Here is a 20,212-nt window from a genome sequence, read left to right as displayed (position 1 = left end):
ACATTACCCCTCCTCCCCCCACCCATTCATATCCCAGATATATATGGCACATTACCCCTCCTCCCCCCACCCATTCATATCCCAGATATATATGGCACATTACCCCTCCTCCCCCCACCCATTCATATCCCAGATATATATGGCACATTACCCCTCCTCCCCCCAACCAACCATATTCCAGATATATGTGGCACATTTACTCTCCTCACCCCACCCATTCATATCCCAGATATATGTGGCACATTTACTCTCCTCACCCCACCCATTCATATCCCAGATATATGTGGCACATTACCCCATCTCACCCCAACCAACCATATCCCAGATATATGTGGCACATTACCCCATCTCACCCCACTCTTCTATATCAAAGTGAACAAAAGTCTATTCCAGCCCCAGGGAATTTACAACTTTACCCACTATGCATTTGTCTATAGATACCACACACAGCCCACCAACACAGACCCTTTCAGTATTTATATTTCTCTGTGTCCACATGTGCGGCAATATACTACCTTTTAGGTTGTTCATTCTTTACACTTAGTGGATGTGGGACAATAGAATATAGTGCAGTGGCTTCTGGTCTGAACACCTCCATGCTCTTTCAGCAGACTAAGACCTGTCAGTTGCAGTCTAGCTGCAGCCAACATGCAGAACATAGGCTGAAAACACTGCTATAAACACATACTCCTTCAGACCAACTTGGGTAGGGTCCAGTTAACCCCTTCATGACTGAGCTTGTTTTTGGTTTCTGTTCGTAAATGACTGACACACTTTTGACATTTTTGCTGTGTGATTCTTCCACGTCAGTAATATACTTTCTTACAAAGTGCACCCACACATATTATATATTGTTTTTTAGAGGACAGATAGGGCTACATATTTATATCACATATGTGTGTCTAACGCCTCACTTAGCACAAATACAAATTAAAAAAAGAGGAAAAAACGTAAAAAAAAACTTTTTTTTCCCAGTTTTGATTTGTAGTATTTTTTTTTAACAAAACCAGCACAGCTAAAAAAAAATGCAATACATACATTCATTTATTTGTCCCTTATTTTTAATTTTTTTACACTTTTTCACAATTTTTTTTAATTTATTTACACATTTCACTTTTTTTATACTGACAAATTTTATTTATTTAATTATATCAGGCAGTCATTGTGAATTAATCTCACTATTACTGCTTGATAAATCAATACATTTTTTTTATTATCAGGCTGCTTCAAACTTCAGAACAGCCGATAATAATAAGTTAGTGACACTGATCCTGCAGCAGTTCAGGATTCAGCTGTCAGTGAATGTTTCAGAAAACTTAAACATTCTACTTTCAAGAATAGATAAATTATGTGTCTAATACATATAATTTTGTATCTATTCTTGAAAGTCAAAAGATAAAAAAAAAAAAAGCCAGTATAGCTTGAGAGAGATATCTCTCGATCTATACGAGCTGTCAGAATGCCGGCAAAAGCCGACATGTGTGTCTGCTTTGCTGTGACTCTCAGACACCCGATATTAAGGTATCGGGTGTCTGAAAAAGGTTAACCCTTTCAGTAATGGATCTCTAGATAGTTAGACATCTATTACTGAAAGGTAACCGCTGATTCTCAGCGGTTAGCAGCCTTCTAGTGCAGCAAATAACTCGTCACGTACAGTGTACGTGACGAGTCATTTGGTCCCTTTGTGACTGGACGTACAGTGTACGTCTCCCGTCACGAAGGGGTTAATGGGCAACTCTGTTCAAAATGGATTTCTTAATGGGGGGCGTAGGGCAGAGTTCAACCTTCAGCCAATAACAGTTGTCATTGACCAATTGTTTATGGAGATTTCACAAGAGGGTGCAGGCTTAGTAATACTGTATCATGTGGTCTTTCATTTGTTCCCTAAAATTATATAAAAGCATACAAACAAAGTACATCTAAATGCACACCATCATAAAAGCAGACAGGCTAAATGGCAAAAAAAATCTGTCCTTGGGGCTGTCCTATAATATTGTGTACTACAGCTTATTATGCTAATTGGTGGTGGTGCAAGTGATGAGGTCTCCCCATTCTGCACATTGGGCGTTACGTATGCTGGAATCCCCAAAAGGTTTTTGCTCTGTATCACAGATGTAACAATAGTTAGTATCCCCATTACAGACAGCCACACGTGTTGTTTGTAGGCAAAGTTTCTAAAAAAAAGTATAGCGCCATATATACTATAGCGCCATATATACTATAGCGCCATACGTTTTGAACAGGTTGACGCTTCAAAACGAAGATTAGTTACATGATATTCAAGAGGCTGTGGGGCATCTTAAAACTCTCATGTGCTGTGGAGTGAATTTGCTCTACACATATATGGAGAAGTTCAAAATCACTGATACTTATAGTTTATGTGTAGGGAACAGAACTAAACTCCATCCAAAACAAAAAACAACAAAATCTGGTTTGGGTGGTGTCGCTCCTGGGGGAACCAACAAAATGTACACACTCCAAGCAATGCATGTTCGGTATAGAATCAGTGCTGCATTGTAAGACCACTAAAGCAACTTGCTGCCCTGAATATTCTTGACAGGGGCAGACCTACCGCCAGTGCAGCTGGTGCGGCCCCCCCGGGGCCTGAGCCCAGTATCCAATGTAACACAGCCCCGGGTCAGAGATGGGGGGGGGGCGCCGGTGTCCGGCCGCCGGATAGCATCGGATCGGTATCCGGCGGGCTCCCCCATCTCTGTGTCGGGAGTGTCCGATGATCACATTGGTATCCGGCAGCCGGCGGGCCCCTCATCTCTGCGCCGGGAGTGTTGGATGATCCAACACTCATGAGGGGGCCTGCCGGATACTGAGGAGGGAGCCGAGAATAAAAAAGCCGGCAGGCACTTCAGGGGGCAGCCCTGAGCCTTGGCCTTGAGGACCCACCAAACAGCCACCTGAGTACACAGGCGCGCTGTCTGACACACACACACACACACACACGTTTTTCTGAAGCCTGCCCAACCAGAAAACAGCCAGAAGAGGTGAAGGTAAGTTATTAAATAAAGTCATTCTTTTTTGTAGCCCAACTGATTGACATGCTGTATAAAGCACTGCTAGTATTTGTAGTGCTATATGGCATTAATGCAGAATGGGACCCTCTATAGAGGACTACAAATCTCAGCAGTACTTTATACAGCAATGCTATTTTTCCAACTTTTTGTTTTGTGGTTGCTACAGGTGATGTGGGTTGGGGGGTTTGTGTTTTTTTTGGGGGGCCCGAAAAAAAATCTTGCACCAGGGCCCTTTGTTCCCTAGGTCCGCCACTGATTCTTGACATAAGAGAACTGTTGGGAAAACATTCAGAGTTACCCAGCTTGCAGTCTTATTGGTCTCCTGCTTGTATAAAGTGAATTTTAAATATTACCCTAAAGAAGTTGGCGATAGTCCCTGCTTTACAGTGTTGCGCGCCTGACAAATTCCAGACATTATTTAATGTTTGTAGACTCTTAGTATCACGAGGTTAGACCATTAACAAATTAAGAGCCCATTTGGAGCCAGATTAAATGTTACAAGATAGCGTTTTCCCAAACTAATTAAAGCTTAATAACTTTTTTAATAAATTAAGTTGCCGTAGAGGGAAAAAAAAATCTCTCCATTTGTATTAGAGTGGGTAGGATAGAGAAGTTCCAGTCGGGTCAGAGTAATAAATGGCTCCTCTCCACTGGTGAACTGATGTCTTCTCTGGTTATAATAGCTTTCATTATGCAGTTTTTACATTGGCGAGGCCCTGGTTTTACGGTAGCATTTCCATCTGTTACATTACTAAACCATTAAAGTGGAAAGAAGGCAATAACCTATGTAGGGATAGCCCTAAAATGCAGCTATTTGGCAGTGAGATGCATTTAAATACTCCCCTTCGAAAATATCTCGACTTTACCATTAATGACTGTGCAAAGACCTTTTCTCTGGCTTGAAGATGGAAAGAGTAATGATTAGACTCGGTCATGTTTCATAATGGGGAGAATTACTTGCCAGTAAGTGGAAAAAATATTATAAAATATAAAATGAATGTAGCTGTGGTTTTGTGTAAAATACAGTTGAAATTGTTATACTGGGCTCAGATTTAAGTGTCAAACATTGTGATGGGTTAATGTTTTTCCATCTGCTGGTCACAGTTTGGATGGATGGGGCAGCAAGCTGAGCAGACCAGCCCCTGACTATCACAAAGCCACGTTCCTAGAGAAGGATGAAAAGGCTTAGAGTAACAATCGTTCTAGCCTGACAAAGGGTCCTCCCTGATAGATGTCAGGTGCATCCTCTCTCCATGGAGCCCTCCGCACAGGTTCCCTCTAAGAGGGGAGATATAAAGTATTCCAGCACGCCGCATAGCTTATTGAAGCTCCGTAATGCTCACAAAGCTACTCTCACTTATGTGTTTCAGCCTAGATGGCCTTAGTTATAGCTAGTTACTAGCTGCCTAGACTCGCTAGGTGATGATGATTTATTATAATTAAGGATGCACCTATATATCGGCCGCCGAAACATATCGGCTGAAAATTGCACTTTTGGCTAAATGCCGAAAGTGCCATTTTCCTGCCGATACATCGGGCATCCGTGATTTCTTTCCTACCCACTGGGCGCTGCTCTGTGTCCCAGCGGGGAGGAGAGAAAGGGACAGCCGGCCGAGCGCTGCGGGACAAGAGCGCTGTGAGCGGCCGGTGTCTCTCCTCCCACAGTGCTCGCCCACCTATCACAGTGCGGGAGAGCGGTGGGGGGGCGGAGACGGCGCTGTCACAGGAGGCTGAGCTCTCCTCCCTGCTCTGCTCGCTCAGCCTCCTGTGACAGTGTGTGTCAGAGAGCGAGTGTTTGTAGATAATTGAGGACCTGGTATGTTAAGTGGCCTGACAATTTTTTATATTTCGGTTTCGTTTCTGTTTTTAAATTTCTATTTCGGTGCACCTCTAATTTATAATACATGATTTATGTAGAACCAACAGTTTGCGTAACCCATTACAAAATATGGGGAGACAGTACCGTTACAATACTATTCCATACAGTTGAATAAGAAGGGCTCTGCTCCTGGAAGCTTACAATCTAAAAGGGTGGGCAAGTGATACCAAAGGTAAAAACGGTCAGGGATGGAACTTATGGAGGAAGTAAAAGTAGAAGCTCTGGTCAGTTTGTATCCAGCTCTGACTAAAGCCACCAAGGATGAAATGAGTAAGCAACTGTTACTTTGTGAGCATTTATGGAGCTTCAATGAACTATGTTGTGGAGGATTTATGGCGGGCTGGCATACTTTATTTCTTCATACACATAATCCTAGGAAGAGGGTTCAAGGGCTGTGCACCACAATTATGGATTGTGAGCCTGGATAGGAGGTTGGACCGGTGTACTTCACATTACTTACCCTCTCTCAATGGAGCCTCCACCCAGGTTTTTTATGAACTACAGACTGTTCAACTCTGGTTCAAAATCCCTTGGGAAACCCACATTTCTTACAATGTTGGAGTAATCCCAACCATACATTACAGCAAAGCTAAATTGTAGTCACTTGTACTTGGACTATGTTCCTATATCCTTATCCACAGACCTTGGCCACATACTGTATAAAGACAGATAGGCAGAGTGACCAGCATGCCACAGATTATAGCACTTTGTTCTGTTCAGTATTACCAGATCTTGGTTGCTTATAAGACCAGAATTTCATCTTGACCACCAACACGCTGTACAAACTGCACTCCAAAGCATGTAAGAAGCTCTCCAATACATGAGAGAGGTGTCCACAACATGGTTTTGTAAGGAATTGTGATACTGTAATGCGTTGTTGAGTAACTATATGTTGTCCCCGCATTCTTACCGTTATACTTTTTTCTTGAAGGAATTGTATCCTGCTTTCTGCATACACAATGGAGGATCTGATCTGGAGCGACTTCCCACTGCAAGCACATGCATGAACCTCCTGAAACTGCCAGAATTTTATGATGAGAATCTAATGAGAAGCAAACTGCTTTACGCTATAGAATGTGCCGCCGGCTTTGAGCTGAGCTGAGTCTAGGTTTTAATTCAGGAGGAGGAACCCTGCCAGGGACTGGAAATCGGTGCCTAAACAGAATTCCCCATCTAATGGAGATGCTTCAGGAATCCTGACTTTAATACATGGAAAGTCAAAGTAAAAATCTGCCATAGGTCGCCATACCGTGAAAATTGCTGTTTGTAAAAATAAAAAAGCGCTATTTAAATAGAGGCCAGTCTGCAGATGATAACCAAAGATAAAGACTTGGCTTAATGCTGTTTGGACAGAAAACATCCACAAGCCGGCAATAAGTTTATACTACAAGTAGATTGGTTGTCCATTGGCTTAAAACAGGGTCAGGATCATCTAGAGGTGAAAAAAAAGCGATCTGCCCACAGCAGAACAAAAGGGATGCAGGCGATACATTGCACCCTCTTATTGTTTTACATCAGACATAGTATGAGAATTTTACTGTTTCCACTGTGTTTTCTTTCACTACCTGCTGCACTGGTTAATGACCATCAAATATGTCATTCATAGTATTTTATTTGTTCTTACTATTCAAAATCAAAGATCCCCTTCGGAAAAGTTGGACTATACGTGCTTCTGTAAAATGTATATCATGATGAATATGAACACAGTTGTGAATATAAAAAAAATGCTTTGCTTTCGTTCCCATTATTGTACAGATTTTTTTATATCAGATTTTCTTTTGTTCATGTAGTGCAGTTTACGGTCATGGCTATGGAGGAGAGTATACAGTAACAACTATTAAATATTATTTCAAACTACTTATCTGCTATTTTTCAGTGTTTCTTGAAATGAGAAGACTTTAGGATGAGGCTCCCAATCCAGGATTTCTTTATGAGATACCGGCCGTATTGCACATCAGTGCTGTGTGAGAGCTCCCGAATGCTGGCTTCTACAAGCACAGCAGAAGACGCCTACTGATAGACTATTCGGAAGCATGTTGTGGAAGTGATTGGTGTCACATTGATGTTATAGGTGCTGATTGAAAGTTGAGCCTGTTTCGAATCCTTCTAGACTAACCTGCTAATACTGCCATGGTTAGAAGAATATAATAATGTGCAAGTGCACAGAGCTAGAAGCAATATGATAAACGGGTATCATATTGGGTGACAACGCAGTTTCACAGGCAGTACATGCATGGAACCTCCAGGTGTTATGTTTATGAAACTTGCAGATTTAGAAAGATTGTACATGTGTGGGGGAAAAAACATGTTACAGTGGACCTTTACCCCCTTTCACTAAAAATCACATCAGCATGCAGCTCTGCACGCTCATATCAAATCATATTACATTCATTAGTTAAACAAACTTGTTTTCCAGTTACTTACAAATTGAGTTCATCTACTTCCTGGTCCTTTTCTGGCACAAATGATGTAATCTGTGCCTAAGCATTGCATCCTGGGAAGGTTACATCAGCAGAGCATTGCTGGGAAATCTCATCTGTAATCTCATGAGATCTCAGGGAAAGGTATTTTCCTCCCTTGAGATGATGTCCATGGTCACATGTCCTAGTCACGTGGCAGAGTTCAAGGAAGTAAATGGAGATCTAGTAATCTGCCCTTAGTAAACATGGCCACTGTCAGAAGAATGGGGAAGAAAATAGAAATAAGGTCAGCAAAGAATAAAAAGCCGGCAATTGTCTAGAAGTATCTGTTTATAGATTGTCATTACTAAACATTTCTAAAGGTTTGTTTATAGTTATTTTAAAGAAATGGGTAAAGGCCCATTTTAAAGGCAAACTATGGGGTCAGGGCTTTTCCCCATAGTTCTCCGAAGGGTAACGGGAGGACACAAACTAGTGTCCTCCTGTTACCCAAAGCTCAGTATACCGCGAGATGCAACTGGCGGTATACTGAGACGCCGCAGCTGAAACATCCCGACAATTATGTCTGGATCCGCCCAGCTGCGTGAGTGACAGCTGGCTCTGCCTATCTAGAGGCAGAGCCAGCTGTACCCGCCCCTTCCCCCATCCGTTCACCAGTCAGCGCTGAAGGAGCGGGGAGGGTGGGAATCCAGCCCCTCCCCTGTCACGGCTCTCTGCAGTGACAGGATCGAGAAGTGAGCGAACGCCGGTATGTGCTCACTCACTTCCCGATCTACAGAGCCGACCTGTGACAGTCTCATTGTCGCAGGTAGGCTAGAACTATGAGTGAAAAGCACTCGCCTCATAGTTCTCCTTTAAAGCTTATATAGGATTTTAGCGATTGGATTAAGATCTTTAAAGTTTGGTCTAGTTTTGTTTCTATAAAAAAAAAAAATAATAGCCAAGCAGGGTTGAATTAAAATAGGCAGCTCTGGCTACCGACCTTGTCTCCAGTACTATCCTGATGTAACTCCTGCCCATGCGCATAGGAGTTGTATCGTCCCTAGCACTGGGTTGCATTCCCTGCAACTTAGAAATTCAGGGATGAGAGGGGAAAACGTTTTATAAGCAGAAAAGACACAGAGTCTCTTCTGATATAAAATCTGTATCTCCTATCAATTGTAAAAATATCACCTCCAAGCCAACCACCAAGTTCCTCTTTAAGGTGACCCTGCCACTAAAATAAAGATTCCAAACAAGAAGCTCCGGTAAAAGAAGAGATTTTATACCTACTTGCCGGGACATGCAATCTTCACACAGAGTAAGGACACCTGGCGATTCTGCCTGTGTTTGGATACCAGCGCCTCCTGCCACGCTCTGTGGTTTCTCCTGCCGGTCACTACTGTGTCTTTGCGGAAGGAAACAAATTGTGTCTTTGCTCTGCAATAAAGTATATATTCCACAATCAGGTGCTGGTACGGGGAACTGTAAAGGATCTTTCCTTTACAACGTTTTGTTGTTTTCATTTTGATTTCAGTCACTAAAGCAGTGGTTCTCAACCTGTGTAACCTCAGGCCCACATTTGTCCTTGGTCATTAAGTCGCAACCCAAGATGCACTGCAATGGAACGCACAGCATTAGGGTACTGCGCGTTCCAATGCGGGTGATGGGACTGTGGTTGGGAGGTGGGTTTGGGGTGCCATTTAAATGGAGGGCAATGAAACACCTTCCACACCAGAATGCGCGGTAGGTGAGATTGCGTGGACAGGACTGTGTGATTAACGCACTCTACTAGTGTGAACAGGCCCTCAAAAACACTGACAGACACACACAGACACAATCTCACAGACATTCTCACATAAACACTCCCCAAAAAAATGTGTTTTTTTCTTTCTTAAGATCCACCCGGTCTCCCAACCTTACGAGAACTGGAGTGGATCCTCAGCCTGGGGTCCAGTGTGGGCTGCTGTGCTGTGATGGAGCTCCATCCATTTGTGCATTGCTTGTACAGCTCCCTTGCGCACTCTGTAGAGGTGTCTGGAGCCTGAATGTGATGTCACTCCGGTCCAGGTACCTCTACAGGGCACGTGAGGGAGCTGTAAGCAATGGACGTATGGATGGAGCTCCCTCGCAGGCATACCCCCAGCCCACCGCACCTCAAGCTGACACTCGGCACCGGGGAGCATATATTGAATGGCTGCTTGGTGCAAGAAGTGAAGGTGCTGCACTGAGGGGAGGCTGAGGAGCCTCTCACTTAGAAAAGTGGAAGGTATGCGGTGACCCACTGAACACGGGGTCCGACCCACTTTTGGATTAGGACCCACCAGTTGAGAACCAAGGATGTAAAGGGAACCTGTGAAGGCAGAAATATCTGCACTCCTGTTGCTGTTGTTTTCAAGGTGTGGGTCTTTAGGCTGCTGCCTTCATCCTGTCTTCACTACACAGTGGGTCACTAATCTCAAACAAATATAGAAGATGAAAGCCCAGACTTCACTGTATTTGAAATATCTGCTTACAAAGTCTTAGATGGAAGCTGCTGTGATCCCAATCTTCCTAGTTGTTCTAGAGTGGTAAAAGTGGACCTTTCATTGTCTTTTCATTTCTCTATTAGATAAGTCACATGACTCTAGCATTCCATTTCCATAAATCAGCCTGCATCAACAAGTAATTACCCAGCCTGAGCTCCATCCATGCACTTACTGATTCAGATCGTTGCACAATAAATCCATAAACTCTCGCCAGTCACCTAAAGTCTCTGAATTCATTGCAAGTAAGAAGTGTAATGTATGCAGAGAAGATGGCTTTCTTGTTGGAAGTACATTATCATCCATTACTGCGGATAAAATATCCCATAGTTCAAAGTGTTAAACGCTGTCATAAACATGGGCAGAAGGCAAAACTGGAAGTAATATACAGACTGCAGAGGTGCTCTGTACACAAAATGTTATAACTTATCAACATGCTTCCACCTTAAGTCATAATCAAGGAGTCATTTTTATCCAAGAGCAGAAGTAAACTGCAATCAAATATCCCCAATGGCTTCTATTCATTAATGGAGGTGTGATCGGTCAAACCAAATGTATGCTAAAACATTTTCTAAGTACGTTTTGGCACAGCTTGACAACATCGTGCAGAGCCACAATATACGGTCTTAATCGAGCCGCGTAACAGATTAAACCTCTTTAAGAAGGGCATAAGGCCTTGTTCACACCAAATGCAGAGCAGATCTGCTCATGTTTCTGCACACGCAGTGCAGTGGGTTGTGCCGCGTTTTTAATGCGTTCCGGGTCGTTTTTGGTAAAAAATAAATAAAATTAAAAAAAACAATTTTTTAGTTTAACATTGGCTTTCAGTGCGTTCCAGACATTTGCATGCGTTCCAGAGCAGGTAAAATAGGGCCTGCTGCAGTTTTCTCACCTGCTCCGGACCTGCTCTGGAACTGCACACTGCGATGTGAACTGGAGCAAAAAATACCATTGGAATACATTGGTCAACTGCTCTGCTCTGCACCTGCTCCGCGCTTGGTGTGAACAAGGCCTAAGAGCATTGTGGGCGACAAGAATTTTCAATAATCGGGGACCAAAAGCAAATACTTAACAGCTGTTTGACTTGTGCCAAAGTGGAGGACATTATCAACAGGCCTTTGTCTAAGGCCCCATTTACACTAACGTGTCATGGAAATGCGCGCATTAACGCACTGCAAAGAAGTAAATTGGGTCTAAAGGGAACGTATAGTGGTTGATGTGTATGCTGAAAAAAGATATATTACATAGTTATATTTTATGTTCATCACTTGCATCCAACAGATGGAAAGTTCGAGGCTAATTTGAGGTTCCAGAAAGCTAATATGTTTTACAGGACAGACCCATTCTGCCCTCTGCTGTGGGGATTTCTCAACTGGAGGAACAGACAAGTGCAGAGCTAGTGCTGGGCTTTCTTACTAAAGAACGGGAAATCCAGTTTAGTTGGGAATGCGTTCTGATGCAGCAAATGTGCAAGCATGGAATGTGCTATGTAACAATAGCAAATGACCACACTGGGGAAAACTGGAAAACCTCACACTCCCCCTTTTCTCGAGTATAAGCCGAGGGGGGCACTTTTCACCCAAAAAAATGGGCTGAAAATCTCGGCTTATACTCGAGTATATACGGTATATCAAAGAATAAAATGGCTTTAAATCTCAGTGATAGCATTTGCAGTATCCAGCTTAAATAATACTAAGATAGTAAATAAATGCCAGTTGTCAAGCTGATTACCTTATTGTCTGGCTTTAAAATATCAATGTCCCTTAGATGATCATAGCCTGATTCTGCTGCTTTTATCAAGAATGGTAATGACCATCTCCCCTGTGGCCCGCAACTATTGGGTTTTGTTGGACTTGAGGGGGGAATCCAGCCCCTCCCCTGTCAAGGCAGAGAGCCGTGACAGGATCGAGAGGTGAGCAAATGCCGGTATGTGTTCTCTCACCTCCCGATCTACTGAGCCGACCTGTGACAGTCTCATTGTCACAGGTCGGCTAAAACTATAAGGAGAGAGAAAAGCACTCACCTCATAGTTCTCTTTTGAGCTGACAAGGGTATATGAAACACTTCCGCAGTCATTAGGGCTTCAGTTCTGTCCAACACAAGAGTTATTGCAGATGCCACATTTTCAGCCTGGGCCTGAGCCTGTCGTATTTGTGAATATCTGAAGAACATTTTGTCATAAAGTGAGTTTGTTGAAAGTGAAAAGGGTGCCAAGGCATTCATACTCTGATGTAAGGAACGGTTCTCTTTGCTGGTGGACCTAGACTTGTAAAAGATGAGCACATTCATTGCTTCTGCCTCAGGCTAGCTTCGTAGAAATAAAAATCTAAAATCTCTTTTATAACCATACTGGTAACGCTGATATAACGATTTCCGAATACATCTTCCATATACAGTACCAGTAACTAAAACATCTATTTTTGCATTGCCGGGGCTCCCTTCCGAGGGGGATAATTAGATTTTGTGGATAGCAGATATTACAGGTTTACAGTTTCTTGCCAAAGCCTTAAAAACAATAAGAGAGTATTAGAACCGGGAGATTGGATTTAGGAATTCAAGGGCAGAATCCTTATGAATAGTTTTGCATTTGAACCTTGACCGGGCATTGCCTTTAAACGAGACTACGAGCTGTGAGAATAGGAGAGCAGATTGTTCCTGGAAATCTCTGAACAGACCAGGCAGATGTATCTACTATTACCGTACAAACCATCTCTTTATTGCCAGGTCATCTTCTCCCACTCGGGCACTGAAGGCAAGTATAACCCGAGGGCACATACATCCTTTCCTTCGGTTTGGAGATAATTCCTCACGACTGCTCCTCTCTACTTCTCTCTGTAGCACATTTTTATAACCCTTTATTTCAATGTTCTAACAGCCAGGAGGGTACAACATGGAATAAAGAAGAGAAGAACAAGGGGGAGGGCATGTAAAGCACAAGTGATGTCTTAGATGGTTTGATCTATTTCTACCTGTACCCACGCATGTTATCATTTGTGACTGATTTTAACTTGGAATTGTCTGATATCGTTTTATTGATTTATATTCCTGAACCCATACATGTAAACATTTGTGACTGATTTTGACTTGGAATTGTCTAAAAACTCTTCTCTGTCAATGAGAAGGCACTTTCTGCTCTTCTCTCCAGTGCTCTGTGCTGGCAGAGCTGAGTAACAGACACACCACAAATGTTTTTACATAGACTTGTATTGCAGAGGGAGAGAGGGCTGTGTCAGACCAGGTCTGTTACTGGGAGCTGAATATTGAGTGCACTGGATCTAACTATAGCAGGGGTGGGCAACTACGGCCCTCCAGCTGTTGTGGAACTACAAGTCTTGTGATGCATTACAAGTCTCTGGCATAACACCCAGAGGCATGCTGGTATTTCTAGTTTCACCAAAGCTGGAGGCCCCAAGTTGCCCACCTTTGAACTGTGGTGTTTATTGATCAGTAATATCAATGGCGCCAAAGTTCATCTTCCATAAGGGTATAGATGCCATGACTTTTCACAGGTGGGCAGCACTTATGACAGTCAGGGTGTCTGAAGGTCTAGCAAACAGGAAAAGCACTGGTAATTAAAAGTACTGGCCCTGATATCTTTTTTTTAGGGTGTCTCCTTTTTCTTGCAAGGTCTTATGGAGCCACCCTTGTGTGTGCTAGTAGGCTCCATGTGCCTCTACCAACACACAGGCATAGCAAGGTAAGCCTGGAGTTCTTCTTTAAAGAAAATACCATCGAGCTGTCTCAAGCTTGACCTGACCTGTATGTTTTCTGCACACACAGACATTAGGTGATCATTGTGAGATCCAAATTAATCAGATTCTGCGACCATCGCAGTGTTTATAGGCTAATTTTTTAGACCCTAGGAAATAGAAGCACCTATTTTCAAGTAGAATGTCAACTGAGCACATTTGTGTTTCTTCTGGCATGAGGGTTGCATTCTCGGTCCATAGATATATGTGATAAGATGTCAACCTCTGCCTGTCCCTGAACAGCAGTGGGATTCTATACGGTCTTTCCAGTGAAAGTTTGGAAAAGCAACTGCGCCACCTGCTGGTAATAGTGATGTATTACATTTTGTTAAGCTCTCGTCCCAAATTCTCATGTTCAAAGTAGACCTGCTGGGTTCTTGGTATTGGCTTGAAATACATTGTAATGATGCCTTGTATATACTCTTGCACGGCATAACTGTGCATGTTTTACTTTTTAAAAGGCTCATTCGTTTGAGATGTGATACGTTTCTGCACATATTTCTTGCTTTAGGTGAACAGCAGTAAAAAGGAATTACTGTGTAGAACAACGCCAGAGAGGGGCTTCTGGGTAAGGAGGACCTGTCACATGCCGGGGGCCAGGGACATCATCCCCTGTCTAAGCTCTTCACAAAAGGGTGAAGAGCTTATTATTACAAAAGGGTGAAGAGTTTGGAGAAGGGAACAGTCTAGGACAGGGGTAGGCAACCTTGTCTCTCCAGCTGTGCTGAAACTGCAAATCCCATCATGCTTCTGCCTCTGGGAGTCATGCCTGTGTCTTGCAATACCTTATGGGATTTGTAGTTTCAGCACAGCTGGAGAGCCAAGGTTGCCTACCTCTGATCTAGGCCAAAATAGCTGATTTGGAAAGATTCTCCAGTTCAGCTATGTTGTCGTAGATTGTTCCCTTCTCTTGTCCTCTCCAAACTCTTCATCCTTTTGTGAATAATCTTGTAAATCTTTTTTGCAGAACTATAAGCCTCAGTCCACCTATATGGTTTTAGAGGTGAAAACTCTGGTATTTTTTATATTAGGCATACAGGGTTAATTTCAGTCTGTAGCAGAAGTTCAGAGGACAATAAATGTACACTGATAAGATAGATGAGCAAATGCTTCTTACTGCACAGAGGGGGATCCTGAGGTCGGACTTCAGCCCTTCTGTACTGGAAACCTCACAATCAGGGCCGGCCCTACCATATAGGCAGGTCAAGCATCTGCCTGAGGGCGCCACTGTGGGGGGCGGAAAGATGTGACTGGGAGGTTGCCCCTTTAAGACGGTCGCCGTAATAATAAAAATGATAAAAAGTAAAAGATAATAAGATTAAAAAATAAAAAAGTTAAAATGACAACAAATAAAAAAAATAAGATAAAAAAATTATATAAAAAAAGTAAAAGATGTAATTTTGTTACTTGTTATGATATGTACACTTTTACTTGAAGAAAGTACAGATGGCTGCCTTCGTGCAGCTCTCTGCATACCGTATCTGTATCACCATATGTTTTTTGCACAAATGAAAAATAAAATGTCATGCCGAAACCGAAACCAAAAATGTTTTTTTTTCTAACCTTTTAAATTATTATTTTTTTGAACCAGCACTCTAAAGGCCCCCAGTGGGGGAGGGGTGCAAAAATGCACCTTCGCCTGTATAGGAAAAAAAAATCCTTGCACCGGCTCTGCTCACGCTTAGTTTTCCTCCTACATTAGGCACCAAAGCAGGTGCGTGAGCTGCTATGGCTATTGTTACACCACTGCCTGTATATAATGTACTGCTTTATACAGTAAACTCCCCATTATCTGGCATTCAAGCAACCGGCACGCTCAAGCAACCAGCAAAAAATAAATAAATAAATAAATAAAATAATATGTCCTTGATTTGTTTTGTTTTTGCAGGTGGCTTAATGCACACTCAAAACTGCCAGTTGCTTGGTGCACACCAAAAAATGACATTAGTAACTACATTTATTAAGTGGCTATTTATATTATTTGTGCACATCTTGCTGCCGGCCGGCGGCTAGATCTCGCGGTTAGCAGCAGAATGTAAATAATGGGGAGCAGCAGCCAGCCTGCTATTGGCTATTTCAAATTGCAATTGTCAATAGCAGGCTGACTATTGTACCCGCCCACTGAGCAGAGGAGCGGACCTGCGAAAGAACTTTCAATTGAAATTGTTCGCCTTCTGTCCACGCCTACCTGTAGTGGGGTGTGAGCCTGCCAAAGAGTGGGGAGGCCAATGGGAGAACGTTGGGGGTGTCTATACCTCACCAGACAATCACTAGGAGTTTCATGGCCAGTGGTGCATGCTGGGAAAGTGCATAAATACTCAGGGATTGCCATGTGCTTGGGTTAGTCCGCCCCCTTGGCCCAGCATTGGGGTAGGGTGTACACAGTTGGAGAAGCTGACTAGGCCTGAAGTCTGCAGAGGCCAGATGTGGACCCAGGTGGGGTCTGGAACTATCTTGGAAGGAGAACCAGAGGAGCTCTTTGTCTGCTGGAGGTGCCAGGAAGGCATGGACCTCGGGAAGAAGTCTGGTGTCTCTCCTAGAGAAGATCTCAAGAATATCCTCTATCCAGTGGTGGTCCTACTACACAGTGTCATTCTCTGCTCAACTAAAGTATTCCTGCACTGTAGGAACTGGAAGGGATTGGCGAGCCTGGAGTTCTGTGTTCCTCAGATGTATGCAGCACCTATACCCCCTCTCCCTGTTTTACTACTGGTGTTATTAAAGCATTATAAAAGTCTCACTGCACACATCACATGACCCGGCTAAGGATCCATCCCTGAGAGTGAAGTCTCAGCCCTCCCTGCCTCTGGGGTAGATCCCACTTCAAGGTTGAAAAGGGGCAGTTGAAACTGCACTGCTGTCCTGTCTGTGTGACCACACTCGACTGTAAAACGGGGAAGAAGGTACACCCCTTTACGGAGGACAGACAGCAGGACCTTGTTGTCTGGAGCATCATCAAAATGGCAAATGTGTCCTTTGATCCCTGATTGGACTGTATTTGTCAAATTTCATTGAACTCAACTGAAAGCGCCTGGCGCTTTTTTGAAATAAATATCCTTATCCTGATATTTTAGCTTTGTGAATGGAGCCCAAAAGGCAGAAAAAAATACAAAAGCTTCAATTGGGCTTTAAAGAGACCCTGTCACTACAGGTTCACTTTTCACCAATAGGTCACTGGTAAAAGAAGCCTAAATACACTTTCCTTTCAGGGGGCCCATTTTCAGAAAAGCTGGTCGGACACTTTCTGCTCCCGCTGTCCACCAGCTTATACATCCTGTAGTGGTTACCAACTTGACAGATGGACCATAGCGGTCAGTGGAGGAGAAAATATTTTACACTCTCCTAACCACTGATGCCAAACATTTTTCCTCCTCTTTACCATCTATAACAGGCGTGCACATTAGGTTGATCGCGATCTACCGGTCCTCCCGCCGTGGGGCTTCTCCTCTGGATCTAGGCTGCTCTCCCCCAGCTGTATTCAGCGGGGATCCCAGGAGAGGTGAAGGAAGCGCTGCAGCCGGCGGCCGGGGAGGGAGCCGCTATCACAGCAGCATGGCCGAGCAGTGAGGACAGAGCTGCTCGGCCAGGATCATACAGCCGGCCGAGCGGCCTGTGACACCGCCCCCCCTCCCCCGCGGCTGAACTGCTTCCTTCACTTCTCCTTGGATCCCCCGATGCCTCTGCCCGGGAGAGCAGCGGGGATCCAGAGGTGAAGTTGGAGGCTGAGCCCCCCTATGTGCGTGGCTGAGCGCCAGGGGATCAGTACATATCAGTGATATGTACCAATCCTCTGTGCAGGACAAACAATGAAACAATCAGCTGATCACTCCGGTGTTTGTAAATAACTGGGGACACATAGTACTATGTGTCCCCAGTTATGAATGAACAGGAAGTGCTTTACATCACTTCCTGTTCATTCATGAGTTTCTCAATGGGGAGTAGCACTCTGTACAGAGGCTCCTCCCCATTCAGAAACTGGATGATAGTAAATAGTTTCTGAATGAATAGGAAGCCTCTACTTCCCATTACTGTAATTTAGAACAGGGGTTGCAGAAAAAGAGATTGAAGACTTTGTGTCCTCAATTTCTTTTTCTATTTTAAAAGGTAAATATCAGGGGGCTGTTTAGACCCCCAATCCCCCCCAAAGGGAAAGGGAAAATGACTTCAGTTTGCCAAAGCAATGTACACTGGGATTGCCTTGTCATCAGCAGAGAATTGCTGGGAAATCTCATCTGTAATCTCAGGAGATCTCAGGGAAAAGCATTTTCCTCCCCTGAGATGATGTTTATGGTCACATGTCCTAGTCACATGTGCCAGAAATACAGGAAGTGAAAGGAGGTCTAGTAATCTGCCCTTAGTAAACATGGCCACGGTCAGGAGACTGGTGAGGAAAAGAGAAATAAGAAAATACAAAGCCAGAAATTATCTAGAAGTATCTGTTTGTAGATTGTCATTACTAAACATCTATAAAGGTGTGTTTGTTGTTCTGTTTAAACAGCCCCGATGCTGGCGACGTACACTGTACGTCGTCAGTCACAAAGGGGTTAAAGATAAGGGTAAAGGTCCGCTTTAATTAAAATCACATCATGTCTGTGAAGGTTGTCATTCATCCAGGTCACGGTATATCTGTAAAATATAAGTCAAGGCAACTGGACTTGCTGTATTTTTCTTGAAGACGTTTCGCTGGTCATCCAACCAGCTTTCTCAATTCTGAATTGACAAAGCTGGTCGGATGTCCAGTGAAACGTGTTCAAGAAAAATACAGCAAGTCCAGTTGCCTTGACTTATATTTTACAGATAAAATCACATCATCTACCCCTAATAACAATCAGAATCCCCCCAACCTTTCCGGTAAATGTCAGGATTGCCATGCTAGCAGTCCAGGCCTGGTCTATAATTGCAATATTTGCGTTTGTATTAGAATGTCCCAAGAAAAGGACTTTCCCTCAGGTACTCACTGATACCAGTTACTGATACTTTTCCTTTAAGGGACATGCAACATTGTTTCTAAAACCATACAGACTAATGATTTCAGGGCAGTTTCCTTATAATTATGAAGAACTGTAACTCAATCCATGATTATTTAGCAATGGAGAATGGCAACTAGAAATCATGGATTGATGGGATCTGTAGTCCTCTATAGCCAGTTTCCATTCTCTATTGCGATATAATCATTGATTATACCACAATGGAGAATGGCAACCAGCAATAGAGGACTACAGATCCCATCAATCCATGATTAAGCAGCAATTATACAGGGTTGCGTGCGGGTCTCACCAGGGCTGCGTGCAGGTCTCACCAGGGCTGAGTGCGGGTCTCACCAGGGCTGCGTGCGGATCTCACCGGGGCTGCGTGCGGGTCTCACCGGGGCTGCGTGCGGATCTCACCAAGGCTGCATTTGGGACTCACCAGAGCTACGTGCAGGTTTCACTAGGGCTGCGTGCCTAACTCACTAGGGCTGCGTGCCTAACTCACTAGGGCTGCGTGCCTAACTCACTAGGGCTGCGTGCCGAACTCACTAGGGCTGCGTGCCGAACTCACCAGGGCTGCATTTGGGTCTTGCCAGGTTTGCGTTTGGGACTCACCAGAGCTGCGTTTGGGTCTCTCCAGGTGGGTGCCGGGCTGAACGGGTAAGATCCGGTTTTGTGCCGGGCTGTGTAGGCAAGTGTGGGGCTGTCATGTGTTTCCTGGGCACCGGGAAGTAGGAGGAGGCAATGTATGGCCAGACCGGCACTGTCAGTGACAGCTGCTTGAGGTACCCAGGAGGCTGCCTAAGGTCTCCAGCAAGCGCAGAACCTCAGGCAGCGGAACTTGTTTAAAAATTTAAAGGGCCGGTATCAGCCTTAAGAATCGCGGCATTTTCACAAGTACAAGTAAGTGAAAATGCCCTGTATTGGCCCCGATACCGATACTAGTCTCGGGCCATCCCTAGTTTGTATGTATGTGTATATGGGGTGGGGGATTTTAAAACTTTTCATTTTATTTTTTAATTTTTTTTTTATATGTGACTTTAATTTGTAAACTTTTTTTACATTTAACTTTATTGCTATCACACAGGGAGCTACCCCCTATATGATAACACATATACAGTGATAGATCCTTTTTATGGAGACATCAGGGGTCTATTATATCCCTATTGTCACCTTGGGACCCCAAAGAGCTACAGCAGCCAGAGAAATGCCAGACTGAAAGCAGAAATGCTCTAATACACATCCCTTCCGCTTTCAGTGATTGGAGGGGAGATCAGCCGCTGGAAGTGTGGTGATCTCTCTCCGATGCAGCCACAGAGACCCACTGTGCTGGTCCTGAGCCCCCGCATGCATGACAGCAAAGCCCGAGATAGTTGGCAGCAGAGGAAGGGGGCCCGCCGACTTCCCTGCACCATACAAGTGATCGGGCGGCTCTACAACCACACGAATGCTTGTATGTAACAGCCGCCGCCGGCTGTATAAAGTGTTCAAACTTTCCTGCTGCTCATGAAAGGACGTTGAAAAATGGCCACCCAAATCCAGGAAGCAGCCGTCTGGCCGTTTAACTATAACGGCTGGACTGTAACTTGTGAAAGTGACCCTGACACCACAGGGTGACTTTTAGCCAAGAGGTCACCTTTTAAAAAAAACATTTCTATAAC

At 44.0% G+C, this 20,212-nt stretch overlaps 1 protein-coding gene across 1 annotated transcript in view; it reads left to right on the top strand.

Annotated features, from left to right (window-relative positions):
- The window catches only part of UBE3C (ubiquitin protein ligase E3C), a 97,245-nt gene extending 91,084 nt beyond the window's left edge, over positions 1–6,161 (top strand). Inside the window, exon 24 of the mRNA XM_018554000.1 lies at positions 5,840–6,161. Within this exon, the coding sequence (XP_018409502.1) occupies positions 5,840–6,010 (171 nt within the window). The 3' untranslated portion in view covers positions 6,011–6,161. The remainder of the gene's footprint in view (positions 1–5,839) is intronic.
- The last annotated feature ends 14,051 nt before the right edge of the window (positions 6,162–20,212 follow it).

This window comes from Nanorana parkeri, unplaced genomic scaffold (assembly GCF_000935625.1).
Source record: "Nanorana parkeri isolate BGI_ZX_2015 unplaced genomic scaffold, ASM93562v1 scaffold137, whole genome shotgun sequence".
Lineage (NCBI taxonomy): Eukaryota > Metazoa > Chordata > Amphibia > Anura > Dicroglossidae > Nanorana > Nanorana parkeri.
The sequence above is the reverse complement of the archived record's forward strand: the minus strand, read 5'-3'. Positions and strand labels throughout refer to the sequence as shown.